This window comes from Cydia pomonella, chromosome 13 (genome assembly GCF_033807575.1).
Source record: "Cydia pomonella isolate Wapato2018A chromosome 13, ilCydPomo1, whole genome shotgun sequence".
Classification (NCBI taxonomy): Eukaryota; Metazoa; Arthropoda; class Insecta; order Lepidoptera; family Tortricidae; genus Cydia; species Cydia pomonella.
The window spans coordinates 10,948,304-10,967,937 of record NC_084715.1 but is presented as its reverse complement, the minus strand read 5'-3'; the positions used below and the strand labels follow the sequence as shown (position 1 = coordinate 10,967,937).

At 37.2% G+C, this 19,634-nt stretch overlaps 2 protein-coding genes across 11 annotated transcripts in view; one reads left to right on the top strand and one right to left on the bottom strand.

Annotated features, from left to right (window-relative positions):
• LOC133524183 (fibrosin-1-like protein) overlaps positions 1–4,942 on the bottom strand; it is a 94,768-nt gene extending 89,826 nt beyond the window's left edge. For 7 of the 8 annotated variants that reach the window (XM_061860054.1, XM_061860059.1, XM_061860058.1 and 4 more), the window contains exon 1: positions 4,285–4,942. In XM_061860054.1, the coding sequence (XP_061716038.1) occupies positions 4,285–4,524 (240 nt within the window). In that variant the 5' untranslated portion in view covers positions 4,525–4,942. The remainder of the gene's footprint in view (positions 1–4,284) is intronic. The other variant, XM_061860061.1, reaches the window with a different exon arrangement.
• LOC133524186 (vitamin K epoxide reductase complex subunit 1-like protein 1) lies at positions 2,910–19,204 on the top strand. 3 transcript variants are annotated; one of them, XM_061860066.1, is made up of 4 exons: positions 2,910–4,270; positions 15,953–16,132; positions 17,403–17,500; positions 18,929–19,204. In XM_061860066.1, exons 2-4 carry the CDS (start codon positions 15,966–15,968, stop codon positions 19,129–19,131), a joined length of 468 nt encoding a protein of 155 aa, XP_061716050.1. In that variant the 5' UTR covers positions 2,910–4,270; positions 15,953–15,965; the 3' UTR covers positions 19,132–19,204. The 3 variants fall into 3 exon arrangements, with proteins under 3 accessions (XP_061716050.1, XP_061716049.1, XP_061716048.1); XM_061860065.1 differs by lacking the exon at positions 2,910–4,270 and adding an exon at positions 10,627–10,814; XM_061860064.1 differs by lacking the exon at positions 2,910–4,270 and adding an exon at positions 14,533–15,724.
• Positions 19,205–19,634: the final 430 nt, after the last annotated feature.

The window sequence follows — 19,634 nt, the reverse complement described above, 5'->3', positions numbered from 1 at the left end:
AACGTAAAAAAACTGTGTTCATGGAATTTTAACACAGACTAGAGGATTTGGAGTGACATTTACAGAGCCTTGTTCGACTTATAAAATTAAAGTTACAGAGATTAAGCAAATAAAAAAAATGCTGGGGTTTTATCTCATAGTTTGTTTACAAGGGGGGTCAAATATCTCTGAAGCTAATTTCAGTGTTTTTAACCGATCAGAGAGTTAGTTAGGCTGTCATCAATTCATGTAGTTAGTATTGTTATAAACTTTTAGATGTTTGACGATTTTAAAATCGGGAATCGTAAATTACATCGTCTGAATAAAGATCCACTTGCACCTTGTCTTGAAAGACAGGATAATTTATTTCGTGTTATTGATGTATGAGTTATCGAGTTTCTAGTGCGTAACTATTTTTATACATAAATACCTACATTCCACTTGCGATCCGTGCCTGTACGCGATAACATGCCTAATTGCCTACTTAATTAGCATGTGCAAGGAGGAAGGAACATTGAACTAGTAAAAAAATATATCTTACGTAATTTGGTATGTTAGATTAAGTATGTAATTCCAAACCTATTAAAGTAATTCATGATATTATTTCCTTTATTCATAATCTTTATCATTATGTTGGCCCTTTGCCGTTATTGTCTTTTAGGCACTAATAGGTAGGTACCAGCCAAATTAACGCGAGCAAAATTAAACAGGTAGTAACCTGAAACTAATTAAAAATGGGTACAGACCTACCTATCAATTACCGTACTTATCAATGCAAAGCTAAGAAGAGCATTGACCACATTAGGCCATTTAAAGGTAGATGATTGATAAAAGTATACAGTGGTTTAGGTAGGGCAGGGTGACCTATCTCTGCCTACAATGTTCTAATTTTCAAGTTATGAAAGCGTCACTTCTACCACATGCATCCGTAGAAGTGGGCTAGCTACCAAGTGGATGGCGGTAGAGGGACGTGGACGGGGCAGGTCCATACGAAGATGGCGGGGTGACTTGGACAGCTTCCTGAACAATTGGCTGGAGGAAACACTAAATCTTTTGGCCTTTGCCCAGCAGTGGGACACTTAAACAGGCTAGGAAAACAAAGAAATAAAGAAAAAGCCTAATTCATGGCCACACATAAACCTATTTTTAATTGCGTGTGACGTCGATGTCTCAAATTAAAACAAAAACTAGTGCTATGTGACCGTTATTTAGGTATTCCTAATAATCAAAGAGGTAGGTATAAAGAGGACTCGGACGCAATTACCTATTTTAAAAATACATATACCTACTTACCTGAAAGGATCTATGAGGTACGACGCATATAAATATTAATTTACAAACTTAATAACACGTGGTTAGGTAGGTTATTTTTACAGTTTAATAAAAATATGCTTTATTCAGTACAATGTAATTTAATTATTCATTACATTTGACTCATATCGCCGGTGGGTAGGTGGGACAGTCACAAGGAGGAGGACTTGATTCCACTTAAAAGGTCAAATCTATTAATTTGTGGATAGGTTACAAATTACCTGGTTATATGATTATTCTCCTGCACAATAATAAATTCATTTTACGCTTACGTAGGTAGTTACCTAAGAATATCAATTATTAGATTTATTAGGAATACTTGGTCAGTAGTTCAGTACCTACTTAAAAATATTACGTATAACTTATTCGCTTTTTATTAAGTTGTGCATTGATACTTAAGCCCGTCACAGACGGAGCGATAATATCCCAATATATATATATGTAGCATGATATAGCTCGGGGTATATTACGATATATTTTGGTATATTTCGTCTCTCTCACAATGTAGGTGCTAGACAAACAGCGATAAGTATATATTTTGGTATCGTTGTCATGTGTGGTGCTTAGCTATATTTTCATATATATTATCGCTCCGTCTATGACGGGCTTTAGGGTCTATTTTTCAGTAACTATTTAACATGTCCGATAACTAACGAATTAAGGTATTCGAATGACACATTGAGAATCGTGTTATCAATGGAATAAATCCTATCCGTCTGATTAACTGGGGACTAAAAAATCGGCTCTTAGGCGGGTAAGTAGGTACATTGGTACAGTCGCCAAAGTTATTATTAGCTTCGCTTCTTTATGGACCTATACCTTCACAAATTTGTATGAAGGTTTGCGCAGCAGATAACTACTTCTTTATTTGATTGCACCTAGTATGATTATGAACTGTCAGCTAACTTGTCAAGTTAGGCTTCCAATTACAGTAGAACCTCGATAATCCGAACCCTCAATGACCTATTCGAACTTATCCAGGCATTATTTTAACTTTTATTTGGTACGTCAATTTTTAATAAGTACGGTATTGTTTCTATATAAAAAGGTATTCTGTTGTCTTTATTTGATCTCGCCGCAAAACACCCACCCACATTTCGATTATCCGAACTAGTCTCGGTCCCAGTTAGTTCGTATAATCGAGGTTTTACTGTAAATTGCCATTGCGACAAGAGTACCTGCCTCCTAACCTACCTACCTCTACTAACAGCAACACGTATAACTGATCGCCGGTAGACCGTAACTCGTTGCACTAAGGTTTGCAAATGGTGGCCCAGGGTGTCTAGCCAAAGTGACAATCGCTTGCGCTACGACAGCAGAACGCTGTCTTTGTATCAATCTTCCATATTAGTGCGACAGGGACAGTTGCGTTCCATTCGCTACGGAGCGTAAACGATTGGCATGTTGGCTACGCACCCAGGGATCAAATTGATACTGAACAGTCAAGTTCTAAGACATGCTGTATTACATGACCTAAAAATAAATCCAGTAAAGTCGTGTCTAACGACTTTATGACATTAGACAAGCAAGCATCCTAAAGGTAACCTTATTACTTACCTACTGAATTATTTAGGATCCTGTTACCTATACATCGTGTCATTCACGTGCCTTGACTCGTATTGTTATGTTATTAAAGGTTAGATTTGACAAATCTACGCGATATCGTAGATGACAAGAACTATAAGGCCCTAAGGACAAGTGAATTCAAGATGTAACCGTTTTTGGACCTAAGGGTTCTGGTTTTTAATTCAACACAGGTACGGAACCCAAATAAGGATTAACGTGGGAAAATACTGAGTAGGTTCATGACTATCAGATTTTTTTATCTAATGCTATTTTATTTATCTTGTTGACGTAAGTATAGGTAAAACGTATGACGACGCCGAAGTTTTTAATTAGTATTGTTTATCTGACCATGACTTATAAATAATAATTTTTATTAGGTAATAATTCTCTCGTCTTATAGGGGTTTTAACTTAACAATGGACAGGAAATGATATTATTTTACGTCGTCGACCATATGCTGGCGGATTGATCTGTAATTTCTACAGAAAACCCTTTTCTTGTAAACAATTACCTTACGTTCATTGTAAGCAAAAATTGCATAAGCAAACCGCATGTGGCGAATTAAATAGGAGCAAAGGAACCTGTTCCAGCATTTTAGTACGCGTACGGCGTTCAACGAGCCACAAACGGCAGGCCTGTCGCCATAATTTAAAACGATAGCGCGGAATGTAGTTTTATTGTGCACATGCTAACATACCTACTCAACATATTGCCGGTTGTGGACGGCGATAAATGAGTACAAACGAGCGAAAGCCACTTAGACGAATTTACACTTTGTGGGAGACCGCTGCACCGAGCGCCGAGATCGCTCCTACGAAGTACGATCTCGTCAGCTACTATCTACTGTTATTATATGGGTATATGTAACTACTACCGTGTCTATATCTAAAGCCAATAGTACCTTTACCTTAACTTTTATGGCAAAAAGCATAGGCCACTAAAAATCCACTTACGACTGATCTTTCTTTACACTAGGGTTCATTCAATAGGTCAATGCACTTCCGAGGCAACGACGTCCAAAGCGATTACAAGGCGCTGTTTTTGTAATGAGAATATGAAATAAATACCAATTTAAATGTCCAATTTGCGATCATCGTTGTAATTTTAACTTTACGATAATTGTTTGTTAAATTTGTAGGATTCTTCACGAGATTTGTTACATAGGTGATAATGAGGTTGTAGGCTACAATGTAGCCAAATGCAACACTGTAGCGATAATAATATAAAACAAACAATCAAATATGACCATTCATCGATTGTAACAGAGGTTGTGTAAAGTATTGAAGCGTGTTCTAATAAGTGCTTGTGTGTTTAGAAAGAAAGGCCAAGCTATATTGACACAGTAATCAGCAGGCACAATAAGTCTACAATACGACTTATACCTGGTCGTGCGCTGCATCGTGATAACAGACGGGTTTGTGTACTTACCTCGAGATCTTCGTAGGTGCGAAATGCCATTATGGCGAAACCATCGATGATGTCCTCCTCTCCGAGTGGCTCCCGCGACTTTTTCCTCCTGGTAGGAGGACGAGGCGGCTTCTCTCTCGCCGGGGACTCGTCCTCGCCGCTGTCCCCATCCTTAACTTTACTCTCTCGCTGTGCTTGCATGCGCTGTGCCCGTTCCCGTCGCCTATTTCTCTGATTGCGCTGCTTCACTTCGTTTTCCATCGTTCGCACATTATTCGAATCACCCGACCACCGTGTTTCACTACACTAAAATCCGCACTTCACTTGAATCACTCATGGTTATCCGTCGATATTAGGCTGTATTCAACAAAATACAAATCTTGCACTCGGAGAAAGACACTGGCCGTTTCCAATGGCGGATTGTACACCGTTGCCGCATTGCAAGTAAAATGGCCGCGTAGCACTCGACGGGCTGTCTTCTTTCACATTCACGTAAATGGAGACATAATTACACTTAAACTAAGACATATTACATTATAATTTAACAAGAACTAAGATAATAATACGTTAAATTAAGTTTATACATTATTCTCTATGTTGAGAATCAGTCAATAGTCAATACAATGAAAGGTGTTGCACGACGCCAACGCTACGTCGCGGTCGCGATGGTGAACTAAAGCAGGGATACCAACATAACACGTCAAAGCACAATAGGGCGGCTGTGGCAATGTGGCGCTCGCCTCGGTTGTACTCTTTTCACTCGTACACTTACACCTATCTTCCCTCTCGTAAAATACAAACTGCTGATGGCGCGTTTGAGTTGATGATATTTTCGCTATTTTTAACGAGTAGATAGCATTTATGTAGCTCTTATTAAGATACGTTTAAGGGCCAAAATAAAGTTATGTTTTAAAAACAATGTCGTAAACAGTGCGCTGTTTTTTTACCTAGCAACTATTTGAAGTAGAGCCATAGTAGAGCTATGGTAGAGCTATTAAATAAAAAAAATGTATGCAAGATGTGGTTAAAAATAAATAATACGTTATTTTATTTTACGAGTTTATTTTTATAATTAAGTTTCAGTTAATTTTTTAACTGTAATAAGCCAAAATCTAAATGGTTATATGTAAAGTGATTAGCTATATCTACATTTTTTTTATACTACGTCGGTGGCAAACAAGCATACGGCCCGCCTGATGGTAAGCAGTATCCGTAGCCTATGTAAGCCTGCAACTCCAGAGGCGTTACATGCGCGTTGCCGACCCTAACCCCCTCCCCCCTCGTTGAGCTCTGGCAACCTTACTCACCGGCAGGAACACAACACTATGAGTAGGGTCTAGTGTTATTTGGCTGCGGTTTTCTGTGAGGTGGAGGTACTTCCCCAGTTGGGCTCTGCTCTAGATCTGGAATGACATCCGCTGTGCTGTGCCCTACCACACAAAGGGAGATGACATTCACAATGCCCATACCTCTCTTGTGGATGTAGTTTAAGGACATACCCGGGTCCAACCCGGGTCCGGGTACATAATTGTTGTTTTTATTTTTGGCATAATATGTTGCTTTAAAGCGCTTTATGGTGAGATTTAGATTCGTGTTCTTCTATCATGATGGGTGTGCGTGCTTGGGAACGCGGATATAATGTTTTTGAATCTAAATTTGTTATAAGTGAAAAAAAGTAATCGATGCGTTGCATTAATAATAAAATTGCGCATTTTTAGAAACAATTTTTCAGCTTTAGTGTATCAAGTGCGTTTTAGACTGTAATCGATGCGTTGCATTAATAATAAAATTGCGCATTGTTAGAAACAATTTTTCAGCTTTTGTGTATCTAGTGCGTTTTAGACTATGTTTGTGTTTTTGTTCTATCGAGCGGAAGGCAAGTAATCAGGATTCGAATCTAAGGAGTCCCCCGAGAAAATTATTATTTTTTGATGAAGCGTCATTTTTGAGAGTTTATGTATTTTAGTACATTTTTATTTTTCGGTAAATTTAAAAAAAATATCGTCCCATAGATAATTTGAATTTCACGCCTTTTTCTACTGTCTAATTGTAAGTTATTTGATAGACTTAGAAATAACTTTTTAAATTATTTAATGAATAATTTATTTTTAAAACTTAAAAGACTTATAAATAACTTTTTTTAACTATTTAATGAATCTGCCAAACCAAGACGAGCCAAGCGAAGCGCAAGGGCTCTACCTAACTTTTCTCGAAGCAATTCATCGTTTTTTTGTACCCTCATAATTTGGGTTTGAACTATACCAGATAAAAATAATTCTCGAGATATGATGTTAATACCTATTTAACATAAAAAGCCTGATTTCGTCACTGACGACAGCGACTCACTTTAGTCACGAAATAAGGGTTTTGTGACGTAAACTTCACTCACTCATTCTCTGATATCATCAAAATTCTTAGGGTACTTTCTAAAGTCCTTGAAAACTAGAATTTGGTATGTAAGCTAGTATTAGTACACAAACAACGAAAAAAATCTAAAACTTGGAACTTTTAACCTCCCCCCCCCCCCACCTCTTAAGCTATGGGATGAAAATTTGTAAGAGGGTTAAGATAAGATAATCTTCATTGGTAGCGTACTGGTACAAGTCATACACAATTTTGTACAACAAACATACAAATTCCATATTACAGAGTACTTATTTCGTACGAAATATTTGTAATGTCAGTTATCCTTAATAAAGTTAAATAAAAATATTACAACTTGCAAGGTTAAAACTTGCAAACAAATTAAAATTCAAAAACGTGACACCCGCGGTTCCGAGCATGCACATCCATCTCGCTCATGCTTAGAACACGTACCTTAGCCTTAAGTTGTGTTCGCGAAAGAGCTCTTGAATCTTGTATGTACTTGGAGGTTTTACTTTTGATTTTTCTTTATTTCGTCTTAAGTGTAAGAATTTAACAATAGATAAACGGAGTGCCCAATTTGGTAAATAGGAAAATTAGATCATTCATAATTTCAGAAATGAAAGATTGGCAAGATGTTACTAATAACTTTCCATGTAAAGAATGTTTAGAATCTTTCCGATGGCGTATCAATCGTACCTTGGCCGCTACGAAATATCTCATGGCAACTGTACATCATTATTATTTACTGGTCTTTGGCTAGACTCTGAATAATTGGAGCGCGTAATTTATACGCGTCGTATAATCATTAAATTGACGTTTTGCATACGTTAACGTGTTATTTTAGGTAACCAGAGATTAAAATTTATCGGTTATGAATGGCTCTCCCTACCTAGAACTTTCTGGGACTGACTTACGTTTTAGTCGGTAAAAATTTTGTTATTATGATTTAGATTGCACGTAGCTTAAATTAAATTCGACGGGGACAGCGCTTGACTGATCGTTGTGGAAATCCCTGAGGAAGGCATTTGACTTGCTGAGAGGTAAATAAAATAACGTAGTAGATATTAGGCAGTACGTAGTTAGTAGTAAATTATTGCGGTACTGCCTCTTATTATATAAACCACTTCGCTTACATTCGACTGGCTGTAGGTATCACTCGGCCGGCAAACTTTACCTCTACTACTATATTTATCTATTATATTACTGTATGAACCTTTGTAGTTTGTCTGTGAACTCTATTTAAGGTATGAGCGTTTATTAAATTAAACACAGTTTCAAGAAGCGAATATTCAGGGTTCTTGAAGAAGCGAATATTCACTATGCCAACGAAACTGTTAATGGCATTTTGAGGTATCAGTATATTAAGCGTCCTCACCTAGATATGAGCGCTGATTGACATTTAGCCGGCGGCGGCGCGCCGGTCGAATTTGGTCGGCGGCGGCGGCGTATCAGCAGCCTGGCTTTGAAATCACTTTTTTCAAGGGAATAAAAACAAATCGAAATTTTGCCGATAAAACATGGTTTTTGCATTAAAAGCTTTATAAATTCGGCTCATTTTTCATAATAAGTGTGTACGGATTATAAGAAACCTAAATAATAAATAAAAACTTAAATTATCCTCCGAAAAAAAGAATAATATCATTGAATGGTCAATAATTATTCTTTATCGAAGCCCAAACATTCCTACCTCAGCGCATTCCCTTGCGAGGCCGAAAGTCAGAAGCAGGAAAGCATGGATTGAAATCGAACCAAAGGCCAAGTTTAAGAATGGTTGGCTGAGCTAATCACTGTGTTTCAAAAAACTAGGCCGAAAATAGAGCTCTGCATAGAGCGAATGGCCCGGAACGTCAGATCGGAGCTTTCGTTTGGCCAAAAGTCGGGTTCGCGAGAAAAAAAACAAGATGTATCAATGCCATGTATTGCTGGTATACTGGGATCTTTACGGAACCCCGAAACCGACCTTCAGACTTCTTATTCCGCCATCAATTTCTCTATAATCTCTATTTATAACTCTTTGAAAATTAGGTTTGGCATTCGGCCTCGAATTATACGTGAAACGTGTCCTTCAGTTTTCTAGGGCCTTGAAGCGCAACATCACGCTTGTAATCGTTTGGATTGGATCACACAAAAGCGCGCCAAACTAAAGACGCTCTGCGCCTTCGGCTTTTGGAGGAACTCAGCTTTCGTTTTTTGCGTAGGCAAAAATAATACTTTAGGGTTTTGCCCCGTCAAATTGGGTTGTTTTTGAATTTAATCATCCTGCAGCTCAGGTTTCGGTCTCGCAACGCGGTCAATGTGGTTCATCGAGGGCCAGACCCCCCTTCAAGGCGCCCCAGCAACAGCACACAATTTATGAATGTTGTACATGGTGGCATTGTGGTAAAAAAAATCAGTTGTCCTTTGACATAAATAACCATTTACTTTACCATTGCACCTGCAGGAGGTACGATTTCGGATATAATCATAATTCTATACGTATTATTATCTCCGTACCTCATGTATGTTAACGGCACCAATCATGGGACATTTACGATACTTACCTGTAAAATTTCTACCGCTTTAAAAGTTGAATGTTCAATTAGTCGTTTATATATTCTATGTAATTAATAACTGCAATTGGTTTCAATATTATTAACCAATTAAAACTGTGTTTTTCGCTCCCGTCATGGGATGTATGGCGCCATTAATTTTCAAACTAACAAATATCAATGAAAAATTTAACTTAAGCAGCTCTTTGGCTCTTGTTTATGGTTAAATGTTGCCATTAAAAACTGATGGTAAATACTTATTTTACAGGATTTGTCCCATTACTGGTGCCTGTTCCATTATAGGGGTGTTTACTATAGCTCGATTCTACTTGCGCCGTAGTCTGTCTGGATTTTTGAGAGCTGGAATCACCCTAGTCCGCCATTTGCTACGTATTTGCGCCCGCACGACACTTTTGTTACAATTTTGGCGCCCCAATACCATTTGGCACCTGGAGCTGCCGCTTCACTCTCACTACCCTAGGACCGGTCCTATTTCCGATACCAGAGCCGCATTTAATGTTATTAATTTCGTGGGCTGCACCACGTTGCTTTAACCTCTCGTGCTTTCGTCAGTGTATATTAAGGATCCTGACCGAAATTAGACTATGTTTTTGCATTTAATTTTTCGAACGGTTTCTTCTGTTCTATATGGCACGACCGGGGTGCGACACATACGAATGGTTAAGGGTTGTAGATGAGGGAAGGGCAGTGCTGAAGCAATATATGTTTCGCGATTGTTCGTAAGTATACATATAGGTACTTAGACTTAGGGTAAATCCCTAAGTCTAAGTACCCTCAACACAAGCCTTATTGAGCTTACTGTGGGACTTAGTCAATTTGTGTACTAATGTCCTATAATATCTATTTATTTATTTAACGTCGATATTTGTAAAGTATACGGACCTAAACACCTTTTCGATTTCTATAAACAATTGGAGTGGCGCTGTTCCCAACCTTGACTGCACAAAATGTCTATTTCCCGACCCTGAAAATAGTAGTATCTACCAAGGTCACGCCGATGCCACGTCGATGGCGCCGCATCCGCAGCGACGGCGTGGATTTTTTGTCGGCGGCGGCGGCGCGCTGGCGCGGCGCTCATATATATCCTCGCCTAAATTCGGCTACTTATCTTTAATCACACTCAACTGTAGTAAAGCTGCGGTTAAGGAATATGTAGGTAGTTAGAATTTTGTGATGTCCGATCTAGTAACATTCTAGATTTTATATACATTTTTTTACATAATAGATATACAATATATAGGTATTACTATAACTACCTTAAACCTGAAATAGGTCCTTGAGGCGTTGTACTAAGGATGCTGGCGGCATTTCCTCGTTGTATCAGTAATTCGCTCTCAAATAACAATCCGAAATCTTAAAAATCTATTTATAGTTATTCAGCTTTTAAAATCAATGAATTAACTCGCATATAATTATAATACTCGCGTGACATGGCACGACAGATAAGCGGCTCAGTATAACGCGCGTCATCGTCGAGGATGCGTGTTTGTTTGTGCCACTCAACACTCATTTATAAACACGAGTTAGGTATTAGATAAACTAACAAGTAACTGTATAGGTATAAAAGGAAAGGATTAATGAAAACGCAAGAATTTGTGGTTATGTGATAGTATAACTATTAAATAACAAATATAGGTAAGTAAAATGTTTAGGTTCTTAAGAGCGAATTTGTGTATTAAATGACATTGTGTTAAGTCAAATCGTATGTCATATGTTCGATGTATGGTATGATTTGTTTTGTCTATTATTTTTATGTCAATAGGTGGGTATTAAGATAATTTAAGAATCAATAAGATATGCTACCTTTTTATAAATTGTTGTCCGTCATAATAATAGTATATACAGGGTGATTCATGAGACGTGAGCTGGACTAAGCCTACACAATCAGTAAATGTTAATGAATCGTTCACCATCATATTTAAGTGAAACAATCACGCTTTTTATCTGTTATTTAACTTTTTCTTAAGGACAAATTTAATTATCTACAATCATGGACACCCTACAACACTTAATTAACAAAGATAAAACCTCTTTAACCATTATGACAGCACTTTGATTATGAAGAAAATAAAATGTCACACTTGAGTGAGATACGATTTTATAAAAGTAACCAGAGTCCGATGACATTCAATTTGTCACTTATTATGGATAAAACAAAGAGGGTGACCATAAATATCGTAAATAAAATAAAACTCTTTTTTTTTAACAGTAAAAATTAAATTAACGTTAATCTCACAAATACTGGTACGAAACAGTTGCTGATAATTTACCGAATATGCAGGCTTGATCCTGCTCACGTCTCCTGAATCATCCTGTATACCTACGGCCCGATTCGAACTTTAAGATACGTCAAATATTAGATCTAGATACGATATGAAACGGATATGGCAGAGTCAGAAGCGACGTTTTTGTTTGAAGAAACTTCATTTTTGACACTGAGATATCCGATCCATATCGCATCTAGACCTATCACCTAATATTTGACGTAGATATCTTAAAGTTCGAATCGGGCTGTTAGTACATATTATAATAAATATCTAGGAGACCGAGATTTGCTCGAAAACATACAAAAACTCAAAAAAGGCGCGTTTTCCCAGAAATAAGACTTCGTTAGATCGATTTTTCTCCCCCGAGAACCCCCATAAAGCAAGTTTTATCGAAATCGTTAGAGCCGTTTAATATATGTATAAATAAATAAATGGTATATCCAAGAATTATTCGTTTAAAGGTATAAATAAGATAAGATAGGTACTTTGAGGTCCCAGTTATTAGGTTTAAAAAGTAATTTTCTCTAAGTTACTTACTAGCCACTAATAATCTTCATTACAATTCTAATAAAAAGTAAAACTACTACAGCCTTCAATGATTTTAATAGTAGCATCAATTCAGTTGTTAAAGTCCGTATAAAAAAAAAAACCGGGCAAGTGCGAGTCAGACGCGCCCACTACAGTACAGTTCAAGGGTTCCATATAGTAGGTACATACCGTTGCATTAACCTCGATGATTGATTACGTACTTTAAATAAAAATTTCAGATTTGTCCCTATACTTTTAATATACATAGGTACAAGACAGTATTACTTGCCATAGTTCTAGGTCGAAGGCAAGTAACCTATAAATTTTGATTCCCCTTAAAGTATCGAAATATACGTTTTTTGCGGCATAAACGGACGTATCTTTTTTGCGTTCACTTTTGATTTTTCACAGCTTTAAGGGACTGGACTGTAGAACTGACTGATGAGGGCAGAATATATGGTTTTAATTTAAACTCGATATTTTCCCGAGATAAAAGAGTATTGACAGATAGAGACGGATGGTCGGACGGACAGCCAGACGGACAACAAACTGATCCTAAAGGGTTCCGTTTTTTCCTTTTGAGATACGGAACCCTAAAAAGTACTACAATGTATGTATGTATGTATGTATGTATATACTTTATTGTACATAGAAATAAAAACACGAAAAACACAGTTACAGAGTAAATTAAATACAACAAAGGCGAACTAACAATGTAATTGTGGGTAACTACCCAACTGGGTAACTTGCTACTTACATTAATTACCAAGTGTCCATACCTATGTGAAACAATAGTTGAAAACTATACACCGATTCTATAAAGTATTTTAGAGATAGAGGTGATTTCGATGATGAATAGGTTTAGGAATTATCATTATCATAATTAATACAAATGATACCGTGATATACCTAACTGGCTAAACTCGAATAACAATAGTATGTCATCATAATACCAATAAGTAGAGGCCTCATGTTTAATCCCTTACACGGATGTTAGGAAACTGAATGGTGACTGAAAAATTATCTTGACAAATTTTGCCACAGACAAAATCAGAAATCATAATCTGCGGTGGCAGCATGGTTCCATTTTTATCACTTGTCACTATACCCGTCACTTTCGCGCTTACATACTTAATAACCATGCTGCCATCGCTGATTAATCAGAGCCTTTAAAGATATTCAAAATATTAGTTTAAGATTCCCTTTATCAGCAGCTTGATTGTTTACCATAGCATCCATATTGCGACGAAGATACAAAATAGTTAGTCGGTTAATTGGTCCAAAAAAAGTTTTATAGAAATCAATTTTGACATAAGTCATCTCGGATGTGGTGTATTCAGTATGTTGTTTTCAACATAAATGAGAAAATGAGGTGACAAGCGCGAAAATGGTGGGGGTAGTCACTATGACTTAATTAAGTCGGCGGTACAAAGAAAACATTTTTTTCTTTTAAACCTACCATTAGGGGCCTATCAAAGGCCTTAGATTTTAACACACTATAATATTTTAACTATTTGGTTTAACAACTTACTAAAAAATTACCAAAAGAACTGGTCTAGATTGAAAACGACTGAATGGGTTATTCCAAAATGATATGTATTTGTGTGTGACTCGTATCCGCTGTACATGTTCCTACTGTCTAATAATAATTAACCAGATATAACAAAAAAAAAGAGAAGTGTAGCAATTTTAATAACAGTATAATTTTCTGTTATTACTTACAAACATTTTTCTTGCAATTCATTTTGATGTGCAACATTAGGCCAGAACCATCGACTAAACGATTTTTTTATTCCATTTCATGCGTTTGTGGTTCCCCTTCCTTTAATATCATATTATTCTATAAAAGATCGTGTGAATTGGTTTTGAAATAACATTTATTATCTGTTTAATCTCGCATCTAAATTAAATTTGGATCTGATAACGCTCTGTTTAATTTACCATCAAGAGAGTTTTATTGTAAGCTTGTTTTTGTTCTCTCTTGTTAAATATTTAATTTGTACATTTTAAAAAATATGACACTGCTTAATTATTACTTTTTATTGTGTTTCACATTAGCTGTGTGTGTAACAGTGGTGCCCGCCTGTGGCTGTCTGTGGCTTTGGGTAATATTATTTACTTGGCATTTAATACATACGGGTATACAATTTTGAGCTTACTAATGTTCACGATCCTTAAGTGACCCACTGATGACCAGAAACTCTAGTGTAAATATTTTCGACAGCGAAACGTGACGAACGCGTTTGCGTTAAGTGTCATTTTGTATAGGATTTTGAGTTTCCAAAACGTCCCGCTTGGCGCGCTCTTTCTAAATCCAATACAAAATAAGACTAAACGCAAACGCGTACGTCACGTTTCAAAATCGAATTTATTTACACTAGGGGTACAGTTCGCCGGACGATATCGGCCTGTCAGTTAGCTTTTGTCAGCGATTGTTATGTGCGATTGTCAGCTTTTGCGAATAACTGACAGGTCGATATCGTCCGGCGAATTGGTCATCAGTGGGCCCCTTAGGGTTCCGTAGTCAACTAGGAACACTTAGTTTCGCCATGTCCGTCTGTCTGTCAGTCCGCGGCTTTGCTCCGAGACTGTTAGTGCTAGAAAGCTGAAATTTGGCATGGACATATAATAAATCAGTTACGCCGACAAAGTCGTAAAATTAAAAGTATAAAAAATATTTATTTTTAGGGCGACTCCCCTACACGTAAAGAGGGGATGATTTTTTTTTTTCGCTTCATCTCTCTAGTGTGGGGTGTCGTTGGACAGGTATTTCAAAACGGTTAGAGTTTTCAAGCACTATTTTTTGATAAACATAATCTTTTCGGAAATAGCTGTTCCCCTCTAATTTTTGAACCGTGGGGTCCAAAAATATGAAAAAAAGTGAACGTAAAGCTTCGTAAAAACTTTCAAGAAAAACTACCTATAGCGAACCTGATCGATCAAGCCGATTTAAAGTTTTTGCAAAAAGTCTATTTTGACGGACGGGTAACTACGGAAACCTACACTGAGCATGGCCCGACATGCTCTTGGCCGGTTTTTCGGGGGACAGTCGTATATTTATTACTCTTTGGCCCGCGCTTTTACCATAATGTTAATCTTAATCATTTATTTGTTGCAAACCAAGGTTTATTTGCTGCAGTTATTTATTTATTTATTTATTCTATATTAAAATAATACATTTATAGTAACAGAAAAGCGCCGTGAAACTCTATCGGGTTTGTATCGACACTAGATTCGTGGCAACAAATTATATTATAGATAGGTGTGATACATTAGCAAAACATAAATTCTAAAATTAAAATTACAAATGAGATTAGTTCATGCAAAAATACAATATAGCGGTGCCGAATGCTTTGGGTGTATTGGGTTACTTGCGTAGGTGGGCCCTGGCAAGTCCTCCAATCACTGGACTTCTGCATGCTTCTGTTGGTTACACGATGCATACAACCTACGCAAGTACCCCCAACGTCTCCAACACAAATACATGACAAATAAGGTTGCAAATATGGGTTGCAAAGATTAAAATAAAACTTTGATTGAGTCATGGTTGACAAATTTCAGTCAGTTAAAGGCATTTGCTGCAATTTCATTATGTTTATAATGTAATTTATTCCGATGATAAATATAGAAGCCGTTTCAGCTTGTTCAGATACTTTGCGTCAGTTTTCTGTAAAATGAAATACTTAGTTTGAATGTAAATTTTGAAGCACAAGCTCGCAAAATGCCAACTGATCCGTGTGCTTGTCCTCTGTAAGTGTTCGTTAAGTTTTTCTAAATAGGTACCTACTATACTTATGGTCCGATTGTGGTACTTATGGTGGTTTCTTTTCATGAAAGTCACTCCAGTTCAGGCCCTGGGCTAATCTTATTTAGAATAACTAATAAAATTAAACGAGTACATTGAGTGTACTGGTTCACTGCCGACGATCTTTTTATCAACCTATCTATACATAAACTTACAAACATGTTTTTTTTCAGTCCTATTTTCAAAATGGGTAAAAAAGGTTTAGACAGAGCTATCATATCGGCAGCGATAGTCGGCATCCTGATATCCACGTACGCCTTGTTCGTGGAGATGACCGCTGAAGCAGACCCCGAGTACAAGGCCTATTGCGATCTCGCTGAGAAAGCCAGCTGCTCGAAAGTTCTTACGTCTGAGTAAGTAACTCTACTACCTGCTATTACATAGTTTTGTAACCTTTTCTCTGCTCTCTTTTTTCGGGATATGATCGTGACCATTAGGTGCGACGTTTTTTTTTTTTATAACGATAAGCAAGCGTTTGACCACGATCTCACCTGATGGTAAGTGATGATGCGGTCTACGGTGGAGCACGCTTACCTATGAGATACCTATTTACCTTAGCCTTGAAGAGACCCAGATTGTACTCATGCGGAAACACAGATTCGGGCAAGGCATTCCACTCCTTGGCAGTTCGCATAACGTGTGAGCTTGAGAGTAAACTCGTGTTGTCTTGTGGATTGTCTGGTTCCCTTTCCACACAATGTGGAATAATCCATCGAAAAATTCGTTGTAAATGGTTGTAAATAATCCGATAGTTCATTGGTTCGTGTCAGGTTTCGAATCAACGACTTCTAGTTCGAAAATTGCACTGTGTACTGTACCTGAATCACTTGTCATGGGCCAAGTTGTTAAATAAATTACTAAAATTCTTAAAACGGACTCGCATCTAGCGAAACGCGATTCAAATTCCACTTTAGAAAGCATTTCTGTCTAGCATAAAAGCTGTTTCCATAAATAATTTTCCAACTTGTGGATCATCAAACAGCTAGGGGAGATTTTTGAAAGCCCTTTCAATGGAGCATAACTCAATGGATGGGGTGCGCACAATTTTCGTCACCAATTTACCTTCCCCTTTATGTCTATCATCGCTTATCGTGATTATAATGGATATCTCTTGTCTATTTTCATTGCAGAAGCGGTGAGGTTTGATGGTTAAAATATTGTTATTAGCAAGTTATTAGACTTCTTAAGGTTTAATCTGTAGGAATATCAATGCGCGTAGTACAATGTAGGTAGTGAAATGTTTAATACTTTATTAAGTTATATTTATTTAGCATATATTATGTATGTAGGTACCTTGGTTTTTATTAAGATGACTTCTATTTTACAATATTATTACAAGTAAGAATTTAGAACACTTTCTGAGCTTAAATTAAGTAACCTTCCTAAAGACACCCCTATTGTAATTAACGCCATTTCGGAGATAATTGATAATTTATTTTTGCTTATTAGTTAACCTACTTTTGCAGTTACGGTTAAATACGAAACGGCGGCAATTCTTTTCTAAATTATTCGATATTAATAAAAAAATATGAACGTTCTTTAATTTTCGGCCCTTATTAATTTTATGTTTTAAAAACATTTGTAAAGATATCTACCTACTTAATTTATCTTCATTTTTCGCAGTTTCTCCAAAGGATTTGGCATGGTGTCGAAAGGGTCGGCGTTGGAACTTCCGAATTGCATCTATGGAATTGTTTTCTACTGCCTAATGATTATTATGAGTAAGTATAGGCATATAAGTCCATACCTGAACGTTTTCTAAAAAGCTTAGTTTATCGTTTATTTATTGAACTTTTGTCAAATTCTGTTATTTTTACTCAAGAGTCACGAACTCGACGTCTTTTATTTCGCAGAAAACATACACACAAAAATAAGCGTTCAATTTTTTTGGGAAATCTTCACTTTCTTATCCTAATAAAGAATCTCCGGATGTAGGTATAGAACGGTTCTTTTGGTTAACCAGGTGTAAAATAAGAGAAAGACTTGCGAACATATAAGAACTTCAAAGAAAACTTTTAAGGCCACTTTTGCCCGTGCTACAAATCTGTTAACTTGCATCAACATGCACCAAGTGCTTCATCAATGCTAATCTAACTTGCGACTTTCGATAACCAACAATCGCGATCCGCTCGCATCACCGCAGTCGTGACTCTTTCCTGAGAAAACTATTGCGAAAACCTTAGAAACTAAGCGCAAAGTAAGTTACTTTACGCTTATTTGGTAGCTCACGAGTGGGTAACTGTTAACGTAATGGGCCACTTTGTACACTTGCACCTAGTGCCTGGGAAGTGTGAATCGAGGGTTTACTGAGTTGCTGACAATGATTTATTGACGTTGCGGTCGGTGCACTATTATAATAAGTAGCTCGGTAGCGTTTGTGGTCGGCTGGTATTTGTTTTTCCCAGTTGTTTTCCTTGTTTTCGGGGCTAAGAATATATTATTTTCAATATTTTTGATTTAGTCAGGTCAGGTTGAGTTAAAGGTCAATCAGGACAAGTGGGTTCATAGCAGCAACTGTGCCTAATCTTACATCTTATATACCTTAGATCTGTAAATAAAGGGTTAGGAAAGGGTTTTTCTAGTAAAAGCTTGGTTACTCGTATAATGGAAAGGAAAGCTCAAATGAGTTGCCCATCGGTCAGTGCACTTGTCCCCATTGGCCAAAGGTACGCAAACCTGCGATGAAAATGCGAGTTGCAGGCGTCCATAGGCTACGGTGACTGCTTACAATCGGGCGGGCCGTATGCTTGATTGCCACCGACGTGGTATAAAAAAATACTCGCAATGCATGCATGCCTGTGCCCAGCAGTGGGCCGTATACATATAGGCTGAATTGTTATTATTATGTCTGTCTCTTATGGCTCCTCTACATGATGGCCCAGCGTAGGCCAGTCCTAGGGACGCATTTATGCGTTAGAGGGAGCAAGTGATATTGCTATCTCATTTCACCGCATAGCTGCGTCCCTTGGACTGGCCTACGCTGGGCCATCGTGTAGAGGAGCCCTTACAAATTCTCGGGACCATGGGGTCCCAGACATTTAGTGAATAAATCTTTGATAATAATTAATTAATGATAATGCCACCTATGTAGCTATAGCACTTATTGCTTTATAATTGGGATATAATATTACCCTTAATTCTTGTTTCAGCTACCTACGACGACCTGACGCTGGTGCGACTACAGTTTTTAACTGCAGTGATATCGGTTGTCACCTGTGGTTATTTAGCCTACATTTTATTATTTGTTCTACGAGATTTCTGCGTGGTTTGTGTCTCCACTTACTTTGTAAATGGTAGCATAGCCGCATTAGTCTATAGGAAATTGAAATATGTGCTTAAAAAATGTCGATAAATAGAACATATACATACTCGTGTGAACTGTAAAGAAATAATTTATTCAAATGATTAAAAGTTTGTAAAAGTGACTTTGTTTTAATTTATGGTTTTAGCGCCATCTGTTAGCGAATAGTAGTACTCTATAAGAGCATTCAAACGTTATGTGTCCAGATCATAGATGGCGCTCAATAACATATGATTACCACGCCATCTGTAGACTTTGTTCAATATTACTAAGCTCTGGAAGTGGCTAAGGTGACATCTATTGGCGAGTAGTATGTCATTTTATCTAGATGCACTTGAGAAGATGGATTAAAGTCTTAGCTGATAAGTATTGGTTAAGTATCTGACGGCACCACTAAAGTTTTTACGGGGTTTATGTCATGTAAATTTATGACGGTATTGTAAATAGTGTGAGGCACAGTCCTCTAGTTTGATCCTGTCTTTCGGACCGTTTGCTCCAGTCGCCTATGATCAACTGTTCGTGTCGCAAACGTGACAGTACTATCTGATTCTATG